The sequence below is a fragment of the Delphinus delphis genome, chromosome 12, assembly GCF_949987515.2.
Source record: "Delphinus delphis chromosome 12, mDelDel1.2, whole genome shotgun sequence".
NCBI classification, from domain to species: Eukaryota; Metazoa; Chordata; class Mammalia; order Artiodactyla; family Delphinidae; genus Delphinus; species Delphinus delphis.
Window position 1 is genome coordinate 7,143,696 of NC_082694.2, and position 14,712 is coordinate 7,158,407.

General features: G+C 42.2%; 1 protein-coding gene across 2 annotated transcripts in view; it reads left to right on the top strand.

Moving 5' to 3' along the window:
• The window catches only part of TBC1D8 (TBC1 domain family member 8), a 121,717-nt gene that overhangs the window by 69,500 nt on the left and 37,505 nt on the right, over positions 1-14,712 (top strand). For both annotated transcript variants that reach the window (XM_060027267.1, XM_060027266.1), the window contains exons 4-5: positions 2,378-2,606; positions 4,997-5,237. In XM_060027267.1, coding sequence (XP_059883250.1) covers positions 2,378-2,606; positions 4,997-5,237 — 470 coding nt within the window. The remainder of the gene's footprint in view (positions 1-2,377; positions 2,607-4,996; positions 5,238-14,712) is intronic.

Here is a 14,712-nt window from a genome sequence, read left to right on the forward strand (position 1 = left end):
GTGTCCTGTTTTTAGGTAAATAGCGGGGGAGGGCAGAGAGCTTTTCTGGCATCTGCTGTTTGTCAAGTGTCTTTAGCTCAAAATAATTCTTATGCCAGAGTGGCATATTATGGGGTGGCGTATTCTGATCCCTTAACACTTCATGGTGAACATGCCTTCTATTTCCCAGGGAGGCTGCTGGCCTGGAGCAGGGGCCGGGGATTGAGGGGTCTGGCTGGTCGGAGGCTGGTCGAGCCTTTGGGGCCACCATGTGGTGTTGGTTCTCCCTTTGCCCTGGGCAGATTTGAAGGATCTGGGGATTGGGGCTTTCTTACTCAAAACCTGACCATCGACTGCTCTATGGAGGGTTTTTGTCTTTGTTTTGCGGTACGCGGGCCTCTCACTGTTGTGGCCTCTCCCGTTGCGGAGCACAGGCTCCGGACGCGCAGGCTCAGCGGCCATGGGTCACGGGCCCAGCCGCTCCGCGGCATGTGGGATCTTCCCGGACCGGGGCACGAACCCGCGTCCCCTGCATCGGCAGGTGGACTCTCAACCACTGCACCACCAGGAAAGGAATCCCTCTGCTTTGAGCTGTGCTGTAACCAGACCCAGCAGACAAGGAAGCCAGCAGTCTGTGTGGCCGCCCTTGTCTGGAGCCGTGACTGTTTGCTGTAGAGGCTTCTTAAAAAATCCCCTTCAGGGACTTCCCTGGCGGTCCAGTGGTTAAGACTGCGTGCTTCCAATGCAGGGGGTGCGAGTTAGATCCATGGTTGGGGAACTCAGATCCCACATGCTGTGTGGTGCAGTGAAAAAATGAGATAAAAATTAAAAAGAAAAAATCCCTTTCACGTTTCAAGGTGCAGAGTGTTTATTATATATTAGACACGCTTTAAAAAATACCTCTCAATTATAACATGTATATTTTATAATGTCTTGTTAAATAAAATTTGGAAAAGAAAGAAAAACATAATGAGGGAAATGCAAATACTTGAAATTTCAGATTGACTTTTAAAGTAATTTTAAATTACATTTTTATTTTAATGGTAATGCCCAGGATATTTTCTAAAACCGCTTGTGCAATGCAGGTTGGGCAGCAGTTCCCCCAAAAGTGGCCTTATCTTATTAGCCTTTTGTGAAACCACCCATACAAGAATAGAAAGGAAGGAAGGTGCTCATAAAAATAAATAAAAAGATAGAATTACAGTGTAGTTTTAAAATCGAGTAGCATATGTAAGGCCTGAGGCCGGGGAGTTCTTGAAGAGAAGAAATTCTGGGTGGAAGAAAAATGTACGGTGAGCTCTCAGGAACGGGAATCAGAATTCTGATGCTGTCAGTGTGCTGTCACCCTTAGGATCAGGCCACAGCTTACATTCTAGGCACGTCCACCCCCTCGCCCCAGATTTAGAGAGGATCCTCACTATTGTTTGTCATCAACAAAACAATTGTAGATTCAGATTCTTCTTTCCCATCTTGCCTCCCCGTATACCGAGGTGCTCTGGAGGTATTGACAACCTCAGAAACCTCAGCCCTCCTGCCCCTTTTCTACGTTAGAAGACTAGAGGTGATATAGTGGTGGTGGAATGTATCAGGTGTCACACAGGCAGGCATTATTGGCTTTACACCCAATTTTTGAACCCAAGGAGGAAGACATTCGTGAGTTGTTTTTTTTTTAAAGACCAATACTTATTTATTTATATACTTATTTTTATTGAAGTATAGTTCATTTAGAATGTTGTGTTAATTTCTGCTGTACGGCAAAATGATTCAGTTATATGTACATTTTTAAAAAATCTTCTTTTCCATTATGGTGTATCACGGATCTTGAACATATAGTTCCCTGTGCTCTCCAGTAGGACCTTGTTGTTTATCCATCCTATATGTAATGGTTTTCATCTGCTAACCCCAAACTCCCACTCCATCCCTCTCCCACCCTCCTCCCCCTTGCCATCCTCCAGTCTGTTCTCTACGTCCATGATTCTGTTTCTGTTTCGTAGATGGGTTCATTTCTGTAAAAAGACCAACTTTTAAACTCCAGCTTGGGTGGTTCTTCAGGGTTGATGCATTGAGTTCACACACCCGGGACAGTCACTTGACTCTCTCTGACTCGTGTCTCTGGAGGCAGGAGCAGGGAGAGATTATAAAATAGTAACATGTTTGAGAACTGGAGCTTGGGAGTCAGAGATTTCCAAAGGCTGATGGCTGGAGAGCGGCCAAGAGAGAGACTGGTGCTGGGGTTCCCCCCAGCTTGCTTTCTCCCCACGGGGACGTGTTTCTGGAGGGTGCACGGGGTCCTCATCCACCCTGTGGGTCTGTCTGAGCGGGGCCGGCTCCCCGGCTGCGCATGCGCGGTTGTCCTTGCCCGTCTCCTGACCCGGGGACCCTTCTCTCTGTGCGTCAGGCTCTGATCGCCGAGGAGACGAGCAGCAGGCTGGCCGAACAGGAGGAGGAGCCTGAGAAGTTCCGAGAGGCCCTGGTGAAGTTCGAGGCCAGGTTCAACTTCCCGGAGGCCGAGAAGCTGGTCACCTATTACTCGTGCTGCTGCTGGAAGGGCAGGGTGCCCCGTCAAGGCTGGCTCTATCTCAGCATCAACCACCTCTGCTTCTATTCCTTCTTCCTGGGCAAGGAGCGTAAGTGAGGGGCGATTGGGTCCCTCCCAGGTGGACCTGGCCCCTGGGATGCTCAGCGCTGGTCCTGAGACCACTCGTTACGTGACTAGTTAGACGACAAAAGATTTAAATTAAGTGGTTGAGACATAACAGGTCACACACGATTCATTTCCAAATGCCCTCTGCAGACAATCATAGTGTATTACATACACGACGACCACGAAGCAGGTTTGATTTTCTTTTTAAAATTTTTATTGGAGTGTAGTTGATTTACAATGTTGTGCTAGTTTCTGCTCTACAGCAAAATGAATCAGTTATACATATACATATATCCCCTCCTTTTTAGATTCTTTTCCCATAGAGGTCATTGCAGAGTATTGAGTAGAGTTCCCTGTGCTATACAGTAGGTCCTTATTCGTTATCCATTTTATATATTGGAGTGTGTACATGTCAGTCCCAATCTAAGGAGGTTTGGTTTTGCGGGAGTTCATTTCTTGTCCTGCCTTAAGGATCCTTTCTGTGTAGCTCCCTTCATGCAAAAACCGTACGGAAGGGTTTTTGCTATTATATTATCTATTGCTTTGAAAACAGTGTTGTAACTGATGGCCCAGGAGTTCTAAAGGAATGGGACAGGTTGTGCTTCTGAATCCAGGGGGGCCATTTAGAGAATTCCCAGGCCTGAAGGTCACGACTGCTCCTGGGAGACTAGCAGTTGTTCCTAGAAGAGGGTTCCTCACGTGGGACCCCCTGAGATCCAGGCAGGGATTCACTTCTCAATCATTTTTCCACCCACTGTCATCGTTCTGGGCAATGGGATTCCAGGCTGAAAAAGAGAAGCCACAGGATCAATTGTATACTGGAACATTCAAAGTCATTACCATTGAAACTTGTTCCCGTAACAAATATTGTTTCAAGGGCCCACGCAGGGTGGTGCATGTGCTGTATCTATATTTATATATTTAAGTATATATTGTTTTCTTCCTGCGTTTGTTTATATTTCACGTGGAACCAGTGTGCGGGGCTCCTCTTGCACTCTGCTGTGGCCAGCATCCTGCCCGTGGTCACGCCTTGTCTTTCCCTATGCCACCAGCCTGGAATCAGACACCCCAGTACGTGCCCCCTGTGTGCACAGCCTTCCTCACCCTTGGGATGTGCTCTTACCTAACCCTTGCCATCCTTGCTCTTCTGCTTTCTGAAATGCTTCTCAAAATGAACACCCTGTCTCTCCTGGCCTTCCCCATTCTTAGGCCCATTTGGGAACTCTCGTTCATCCTTTAAAATTCAGTTCACGTTTTTTCATCTCCAGGGAGCCTTCCCTGGTCCCCTTGTAATTTGTCCTCTATTTGCATCTGTTTTGGGTCCTGTCGGGTCCCTGGTTGCTTCTTTGTTTACATGTCTGTTATTCCTGTTTGAACGCGCTTCTGAAGTGCAGGGCTCTTCACAAAGTAGATGCTTAACGAGAGAAAGCTGATAGCATAGATGGAGTGTGTCGGTGTGTGTGAAAAGAACTATATAAAAGCAACTAGAGGTAGCTGAAGAAGCTTATTCTCATGCCTCATGTAGAAAAGTGGACTTTTAAATGATTAAAGCACTGAAAACATTATCGCAAAATAAATGGAGAGGCATGATAGAAATAAAAGCAGTTCAGCATTCCCATTTTCACTTGAAAAGGAAAATGAGTTATTTTCTGATATTTATCAGTCACCGTCACTAAACCTGATTTTGTTAAGTTGATAAAACTTGGAAAAAAGAAATGATTCCTAATATTTGATAACATTTATCATTTTGACTTGTTACGTATGTCCCTCCCCATTTGCTCTGCATCAGCTCGCTAGCCTAATGACCACTGCTCTGGAAGCACTTCTGAGAACAGAATGCTAGTTTATAAACTGTGAGTTAGTACCATAGTACTTCAGTAAAAACTACTTGTGCTCTGTTTTCGAAGATTTGAGCAGCTGTCACTTGACATCATCTAAGTGTTAGGCCTGTGCCTCTAAACCAGATCATGGATCCTCTTTTGACCTCTGTTTTTCATAGCTTATGCCATGAATGCTGCTACTGAAACCAGAATTTACGTGGATCAAGAAACATCTGCGTATTTTGCAAATATTGAAGTTTAACTATTTGGGGGAAAGTTTTCACGTTGTTAACTTGGTATGGCAGAATGATGTCCCTTGTATGTGTGCGGTAGCCCGCACCTTGGGAAGTTTTACTTAAATCTTCAAGATGATTGTTAGAACGGTGGGTTGGGTTCTAACGAACAGCTGTGAAGCAGTTCCTGTGTCTCCTCTTTCCTGCTCTGGTTTGAAAGCTATTTGCATTTCAGCTGCGGGAAAAGCTTTGCACTGGTGCATTCAAGTTTGGGTTACATTTGAGGGTAAAATCTGTATTTGCCCTTTTTTCTTTTCTAGTTAAACTTGTAGTCCCTTGGGTTGACATCCAGAAGTTGGAGAGGACATCCAACGTCTTTCTGACGGATACCATCCGCATCACCACACAGAATAAGGAGCGGGACTTCTCCATGTTTCTGAACCTAGATGAGGTGTTCAAGATCATGGAGCAGCTGGCTGACGTGACACTCCGAAGGCTGCTGGATAATGAGGGCTTTGACCTGGACCCAGGTCTGCAGGAGCCCAGCCAGATCACCAAGAGGTAGGAACCTCCATACACAGGTGTCCCTAACCTCACAGGGGACCACAGCCCGTGTGCCACCTTCATGGACATGTGTTTTGGTTTTCTTTGTTTTTATAAGTATATTTTTGTTTTGTTCTGTTTTGTTTTTGCGGTACGCGGGCCTCTCACTGTTGTGGCCTCTCCCGTTGCGGAGCACAGGCTCCGGACGCACAGGCTCAGCGGCCATGGCTCATGGGCCCAGCTGCTCCGCGGCATGTGGGATCTTCCCGGACCGGGGCACGAACCCGTGTCCCCTGCATCGGCAGGCGGACTCTCAACCACTGTGCCACCAGGGAAGCCCTATAAGTATATTTTTAAAACATATTTATTTATTTTGGCTGCGCTGGTCTTAGTTGTGGCATGTAGGATCTTTAGTTGAGGCGTACGGACTTCTTAGTTAAGGCGTGCAAACTCTTAGTTGTGGCATGCGTGTGGGATCTAGTTCCCCAACCAGGGATCGAACCCAGGCCCCCTGCTTTGGGAGCATGGAATCTTACCCACTGGACCACCAGGGAAGTTCCGGACATGTGCTTTGTTAACCTCATTGTATTAGTTTGAAATTTCCCTCGTGGCGTAATCCAGATTTTCCTATGTCGTTAACCATGACAGAGAGATAATAATTGGCCATGATGGTTATTCATTTCCTTTATGCAGTAGGCTTTGATTCCTGGATCCAATTTCCCCTTTTTTTCCAGAAAGTATTTCAAAATTGATTTTCATTAAAAAAAAAAAAAATTCTTCCAGGAAATTCCCTGGTGGTCCAGTGGTTAGAACTCCATGCTTTCACTGCCATGGCCCTGGGTTTGATCCCTGGTCGGGGAACGAAGATCCCACAAGCTGCGCAGTGTGGCCAAGCAAACCCAAACTTTCAGAAAATACAATACAGGTAGCCTCATGATAGAATTCTATTCAGCATGGGGCTTTATGAGTGCACATTAAGAAATGTTGTTTTTTTCATATCACATTACTTTGTAGAAGACTTTTTCAGGAGCACTGGATATATTTTTGGTACCAATTTGTCACAAGAAATGTGCCTTACTGATAGTGAGCCAGCATTCTTTGTTATTTGCCCCCAATTGATACTGGTCATGGGGACTTACGAGGTCGTTGCTTGAATTATTTGCCAATTTAAAGCAGTTCGATTTTATTACCTAAAATTCAAACTGTGGTGTTTGAGCTTGACTATGATTTCTGGCTTCGTGGTTCACACTGGGTGACTGCAGAGTTGATGCCTTTGTAAAAGTTCACCTTTGCATCCTTTGAAAAACACTTTATCCATGAAGTGCTGCCCTGGCTGGATGTTTCTGATGTAGTTACAGAATCACCACTGCTATCTGCACACTACTTGTCATTAAAAAACTTTTTTTTGGTGGTAAAATACACATAACATAAAATTTGCCATCTTAACCATTTTTATTTTTTAAAAACTTTTTTAATTGAATGAAAGATTCTTTAAATTCTATAGTGCTTTACAATTTTCAGAAGCTTCACACACATGATTTCATATAATCCCACAATAACCCTTTTTTAAAATCCCTTACTTCTATATTGCCCCTCTCCCTATCCCTCTTCCCACTGGTAACCAGTAGTTTGTTCTCTGAGTCTGCTTCTTTTTTGTTTTATTCACTAGTTTGTTGTATTTTTTAGATTCCACATATAAGTGATATCATATGGTATTTGTCTTTCTCTGTCTGACTTAGCATAATGCCCTCTAAGCATCCTTGTTGCTGCAAATGGCAAAATTTCACTCTTTTATTTTCTATTTATTTATTTTTTACATCTTTATTGGAGTATAATTGCTTTACAATGGTGTGTTAGTTTCTGCTTTATAACAAAGTGAATCAGCAATACATGTACATATATCCCCATATCTCCTCCCTCTTGCGTCTCCCTCCCTCCCCATCCCACCCTTCTAGGTGGTCACAAAGCACCGAGCTGATCTCCCTGTGCTTTGAGGCTGCGTCCTACTAGCTATCTGTTTTTTTTTCTTTTCTTTTTTTTGCGGTACGCGGGCCTCTCACTGCTGTGGCCTCTCCCGTTGCGGAGCACAGGCTCCGGATGCGCAGGCTCAGCGGCCATGGCTCACAGGCCCAGCCGCTCCGCGGCATGTGGGATCTTCCCGGACCGGGGCACGAACCCGTGTCCCCTGCATCGGCAGGCGGACTCTCAACCACTGCGCCACCAGGGAAGCCCCTAGCTATCTGTTTTACATTTGGTAGTGTATATATGTCCATGCCACTCTCTCACTTCATCCCAGCTTCCCCTTCCTCCTCCCCGTGTCCTCAAGTCCATTCTCTATGTCTGCGTCTTTACTCTTGTCCTGCCCCTAGGTTCATCAGAACCATTTTTTTTTTTAGGTTCCATATATGTGTATTAGCATATGTTATTTGTTTTTCTCTGACTTACTTCACTCTGTATGACAGACTCTAGGTCCATCCACCTCACTACAAATAACTCACTTAGGTTGCTATTGTAAATAGAGCTGCAATGAACATTGTGGTACATGACTCTTAGGTTGCTATTGTAAATAGAGCTGCAATGAACATTGTGGTACATGACTCTTTTTCTTTTTAAACATTTTTATCGGAATATAATTGCTTTACAATGGTGTGTTAGTTTCTGCTTTATAGCAAAGTGAATCAGCTGTACATATACATATATCCCCATATCCCCTCCCTCTTGCGTCTCCCTCCCACCCTCCCTATCCCACACCTCTATGTGGTCACAAAGTACTGAGCTGATCTCCCTGTGCTATGCAGCTGCTCCCCACTAACTATTTTACATTTGGTAGTGTTTATATGTCCATGCCACACTCTCACTTCATCCCAGCTTACCCTTCCCACTCCGTGTGTCCTCAGTTCCCTTCTCTACGTCTGCATCTTTATTCCTGTCCTGCCCCTAGGTTCTTCAGAACCATTTTTTTTTCTTTTTTTTTTAGATTCCATATATATGTGTTAGCATGTGGTATTTGTTTTTCTCTGACTTACTTCACTCTGTATGACAGACTCTAGGTCCATCCACCTAACTACAAATAACTCAATATCGTTTCTTTTTATGGCTAACATTCCATTGTATATATGTGCCACATCTTCTTTATCTGTTCATCTGTTGATGGACACTTAGGTTGTTTCCATGTCCTGGCTATTGTAAATAGAGCTACAATGAACATTGTAGTACATGACTCTTTTTGAACTATGGTTTTCTCAGGGTATATGCCTAGTAGTGGGATTGCTGGGTCCTATGGTAGTTCTATTTTTAGTTTTGTAAGGAACTTGCATACTGTTGTTCTCCATAGTGGCTGTATCAATTTACATTCCCACCAACAGTGCAAGAGTGTTCCCTTTTCTCCACACCCTCTCCAGCATTTATTGTTTGTAGATTTTTTGATGATGGCCATTCTGACCCATGTGAGGTGATACCTCATTGTAGTTTTGATTTGCATTTCTCCAATGATTAATGATGTTGAGCATTCTTTCATGTGTTTGTTGGCAATCTATATCTTCTCTGGAGAAATGTCTATTTAGGTTTTCTGCCCATTTTTGGATTGGGTTGTTTGCTTTTTTGAGATTGAGCTGCATGAGCTGCTTGTATATTTTGGAGATTAATCCTTTGTTGGTTGCTTCGTTTGCAAATATTTTCTCCCATTCTGAGGGTTGTCTTTTCCTCTTGTTTATGGTTTCCTTTGCTGTGAAAAAGCTTTTAAGTTTCATTAGATCCCATTTGTTTATTTTTGTTTTTATTTCCATTCCTCTAGGAGGTGGGTCAGAAAGGATCTTGCTGTGATTTACGTCATAGAGGGTTCTGCCTATGTTTTCCTCTAAGAGTTTTATAGAGTCTGCTCTTATATTTAGGCCTTTAATCCACTTTGAGTTTATTTTTGTATACGGTGTTAGGGAGTGTTCTAATTTCATTCTTTTACATGTAGCTGTCCAGTTTTCCCAGCACCACTTAATGAAGAAGCTGTCTTTTCTCTAGTGTATATTCTTGCCTCCTTTATCAAAGATAAGGTGACCATATGTGCGTGGGTTTGTCTCTGACCTTTCTATCCTGTTCCATTGATCTATATTTCTGTTTTTGTGCCAGTACCATACTGTCTTGATTACTGTAGCTTTGTAGTGTAATCTGAAGTCCGGGATCCTGATTCCTCCAGCTCCATTTTTCTTTCTCAAGATTGCTTTGGCTATTCGGGGTCTTTTGTGTTTCCATACAAATTGTGAAATTTTTTGCTCTAGTTCTGTGAAAAATGCCAGTGGTAGTTTGATAGGGATTGCATTGAATCTGTAGATTGCTTTGGGTAGTATAGTCATTTTCACAACATTGATTCTTCCAATCCAAGAACATGGTATATCTCTCCATCTGTTTGTATCGTCTTTGATTTCTTTCATCAGTGTCTTACAGTTTTGTGCATACAGGTCTTTTGTCTCCTTAGGGAGGTTTATTCCTAGGTATTTTGTTCTGTTTGTTGCAGTGATAAGTGGGAGTGTTTCCTTAATTTCTCTTTCATATTTTTCATTGTTAGTGTATAGGAATGCAAGACTTTTCTGTGCACTAATTTTATATCCTGCAACTTTACCAGATTCATTGATTAGCTCTGGTAGTTTTCTGGTAGCATCTTTAGGATTCTCTATGTATAGTATCATGTCATCTGCAAGCAGTGACAGCTTTGCTTCTTCTTTTCTGATTTGGATTCCTTTTTTTTCTTTTTCTTCTCTGATTTCTGTGCCTAAAACTTTCAAAACTATGTTGAATAATAGTGGTGAGAATGGGCAACCTTGTCTTGTTCTTGATCTTAGAGGAAATGGTTTCAGTTTTTCACCACTGAGAACGATGTTGGCTGTGGGTTTGTCACAGCCAACAGGTAGGTTCCCTCTATGCCTACTTTCTGGAGAGTTTTTATCATAAATATGTGTTGGATTTTTGTGAAAGCTTTTTCTGCATCCATTGAGATGATCATATGGTTTTTATCCTTCAATTTGTTAATATGGTGTATCACATTGATTCATTTGTGTATATTGAAGAATCCTTGCATTCCTGGGATAAAGCCCACTTGATCATGGTATATGATCCTTTTAATGTGCTGTTGGATTCTGTTTGCTAGTGTTTTGTTGAGGATTTTTTCATTTATGTTCATCAGTGATACTGGCCTGTAGTTTTCTTTTTCTGTGACATCTTTGTGTGGTTTGGTATCAGGGTGATGGTGGCCTCGTAGAATGAGTTCGGGAGGGTTCCTTCGTCTGCTATATTTTGGAGGAGTTTGAGAAGGATGGGTGTTAGCTCTTTAAATATTTGATAGAATTTGCCTGTGAAGCCATCTGGTCCTGGGCATTTGTTTGTTGGAAGATTTTTCGTTGCAGTTTCAATTTCAGTGCTTGTCATTAGTCTGTTTATATTTTGTTTCTTCCTGGTTCAGTCTCAGAAGGTTGTGCTTTCCTAAGAATTTGTCCATTTCTTCCAGGTTGTCCATTTTATTGGCATAGAGTTGCATGTAGTAATCTCTCATGATCCTTTGTATTTCTGCAGTGTCAGTTGTCACTTCTCCTTTTTCATTTCTAATTCTATTGATTTGAGTCTTTTCCCTTTTTTTCTTGGTGAGTCTGGCTAATGGTTTATCAATTTTGTTTATCTTCTCAAAGAACCAGCTTTTGGTTTTATTGATCTTTGCTGTTGGTTCCTTCATTTCTTTTTCATTTATTTCTGATCTGATCTTTATGATTTCTTTCCTTCTGCTAACTTTGGGGTTTTTTTGTACTTCTTTCCCTAATTGCTTTAGTTGTAAGGTTAGGTTGTTTATTTGAGATGTTTCTTGTTTCTTGAGGTAGGATTGTATTGCTCTAAACTTCCCTCTTAGAACTGCTTTTGCTGCATCCCATAGGTTTTGGGTCGTCGTGTTTTCATTGTCATTTGTTTCTAGGTATTTTTTGATTTCCTCTTTGATTTCTTCAGTGATCCCTTGGTTATTAAGTAGTATTGTTTAGCCTCCATGTGTTTGTAGTTTTTACAGGTTTTTTTCCTGTAATTTATATCTAGTCTCATAGTGTTGTGGTCAGAAAAGATACTTGATATGATTTCAGTTTTCTTAAATTTACCAAGGCCTGATTTGTGACCCAAGATATGATCTATCCTGGAGAATGTTCCATGAGCACTTGAGAAGAAAGTGTATTCTGTTGGTTTTGGATGGAATGTCCTGTAAATATCAGTTAAGTCCATCTTGTTTAATATGTCATTTAAAGCTTGTGTTTCCTTATTTATTTTCAATTTGGATGATATGTCCATTGGTGAAAGTGGGGTGTTAACGTCCCCTACTATATTGTGTTACTGTCAGTTTCCCCTTTTATGGCTGTTAGCATTTGCCTTATGTATTGAGGTGCTCCTATGTTGGGTGCATAAATATTTGCAATTGTTATATCTACTTCTTGGATTGATCCCTTGATCATTATGCAGTGTTCTTCTGTGTCTCTTCTAATAGTCTTTATTTTAAAGTCTATTTTGTCTGATATGAGAATTGCTACTCCAGCTTCTTTATTTTGATTTCGATTTGCATGGAATATCTTTTTCCATCCCCTTACTTTCAGTTTGTATGTGTCCCTAGATCTGAAGTGGGTCTCTTGTAGACAGCATATATATGGGTCTTGTTTTTGTATCCATTCAGCCAGTCTGTGTCTTTTGGTGGGAGCATTTAATCCATTTATATTTAAGGTAATTATTGATATGTATGTTCCTATTACCATTTTCTTAATTGTTTTGTGTTTGTTTTTGTAGGTCTTTTCTCGTGTTTCCTGCCTAGAGAAGTTCCTTTAGAATTTGCTGTAAAGCTGGTTTGGTCGTGCTGAATTCTCTTAACTTTTGCTTGTCTGTAAAGGTTTCAGTTTCTACATCAAATCTGAATGAGATCCTTGTTGAGCAGAGTAATCTTGGTTGTAGGTTTTTCCCTTTCATCACTTTAAATATGTCCTGCCACTCCCTTCTGGCTTGCAGAGTTTCTGCTGAAAGATCAGCTGTTAACCTTATGGGGATTCCCTTGTATGTTATTTGTTGTTTTTCCCTTACTGCTTTTGATATTTTTTCTTTGTATTTAATTTTTGATAGTTTGATTAATATGTGTCTTGGCGTGTTTCTCCTTGGATTTATCCTGTATTGGACTCTCTGCGCTTCCTGGACTTGATTGACTATTTCTTTTCCCATGTTAGGGAAGTTTTTAACTATAATCTCTTCAAGTATTTTCTCAGACCCTTTCTTTTTCTCTTCCTCTTCTGGGACCCCTATAATTTGAATGTTGGTGCATTTAATATTGTTCCAGAGGTCTCTGAGAGTGTCCTCAATTCTTTTCATTCTTTTTTCTTTATTCTGTTCTGCAGTAGTTATTTCCACTATTTTATCTTCCAGGTCACTTATCTATTCTTCTCCCTCAGTTATTCTGCTATTGATTCCTTTTAGATAATTTTAAATTTCATTTATTGTGTTGTTGATCATTGTTTGTTTGCTCTTTAGTTCTTCTGGGTCCTTGTTAAACGTTTCTTGTATTTTCTCCTTCTGTTTCCAAGATTTTGGATCATCTTTACTATCATTACTCTGAATTCTTTTTCCGGTAGACTGCCTATTTCCTCTTCATTTGTTTGGTCTGGTGGGTTTTTGCCTTGCTCCTTCATCTGCTGTGTATTTCTCTGTCTTCTCATTTTGTTTAACTTTCTGTGTTTGGGGTCTCCTTTTCGCAGGCTGCAGGTTCATAGTTCCCATTGTTTTTGGTGTCTGCCCCCAGTGGGTGAGGTTGGTTCAGTGGGTTGTGTAGGCTTCCTGGTGGAGGGGACTGGTGCCTGTGTTCTGGTGGATGAGGCTGTATCTTGTCTTTCTGGTGGGCAGGTCCACGTCTGGTGGTGTGTTTTGGGGTGTCTGTGAACTTAGTATGATTTTAGGCAGCCTCTCTGCTAATGGGAGTGGTTGTGTTCCTGTCTTGTTAGTTGTTTGGCATAGGGTGTCCAGCACTGTAGCTTGCTGGTCGTTGAGTGAAGCTGGGTGTTGGTGTTGAGATGGAGATCTCTGGGAGAGCTTTCGCCGATTGATATTACGTGGGGCTGGGAGGTCTCTGGTGGTCCAGTGTCCTGAACTTGGCTTTCCCACCTCAGAAGCTCAGGCCTGCAACCTGGCTGGAGCACAAAGACCGTGTCAGCCGCATGGCTAGTTCAGAGAACCGGGTGGTGAAATGGAGTGGACAGTCACACTGGAAGGAGAAGGCCCCCCCAGGAGGAGGGTGGTGCTGCAGGTTCCCCTGTGGCCTGTGGCCTGTGCCGTGTGGAGAGCGAGCTGAAATTTCACTCTTTTAAATGGCTGAGCAATATTTCCTTGTATACATACACCACATCTTTATCCACGCATCTGTTGATGGACACTTAGGTTGTTTCCGTATCTTGGAAATTGTAAATAACACTGCTATGAACATTGGGGTGCACGTATCTTTTCGAATTAGTGTTTCTGTTTTTTTTTTTCAGATATATACCCAGGAGTGGAATTGCTAGGTCATATGGTCCTTCTGTTTTTAGTGTTTTGAGGAATCTCCATACTGTTTTCCATATTGGCTGCACCAATATACATTCCCACTAACAGCGTAGGAGGGTAGGTATGAGGGTTCCCTTTTCTCCACACCCTCTCCAGCATTTATCATTTGTAGACTTTTTGATCATGGCCATTCTGACATGTGCGAGGTGATATCTCATGGTGGTTTTGATTTGCATTTTCCCAATGGTTAGCAGTCATTTTCAAGCCTACGGTTTGGTGGTATTAAGTACATACATTCATGTTGTTCTGTAACCATCACCACCATCCATCTTTAGAGCTCTTATCTTTCAAAACTGAAACTCCGTCTGCACTAACACTAACTCCCCACTGCTTCCCCAGCCTCTGGCACCCACCCTGCTCCTTTCTGTCTCTTGGAATCTGCCTCCTCTAGTGAAATCCTACAGTATTTGTCTTTTTTTGTGCCTGGCCTACTTTGCTTAACCTGATGTCCTCAAGGTTCTCCCATGCTGTAGATTGTCAGAATCTCCCTCCTTTTTAAGACTGAATAATATTCCGATGTATGTTTATACTGCATTTTGCTTACCTGTGTATCCATCAGTGGACACTGTGTTCCTTCTACCTTTGGCTGTTGTGAATAATGGTGCTGTGAACGTGGGTGTGCAAATATCTCTTTAAGACTCTGCTTTCAGTTCTTTTGGTCACATGCCCAGAAGTAGCATTGCTGGACCATGTGGTATTTCTAGTTTAAGGTTTTAGGAACCACTAGTCATTAAAACTTTTTTTTTTTAATCATTCATCTATTTTACCATTCCTGTTTTTCCTTAAACATGTCTGCTGCCTTCTCTGAACATTTAGGGGAATGTGTGTCTCTCTAATGAGTGGTCTCTGAATGGCAGTGTCTAAGAGTTTTCATGCGTTCAGAAAGAATTCAAAGCCCCTTCCT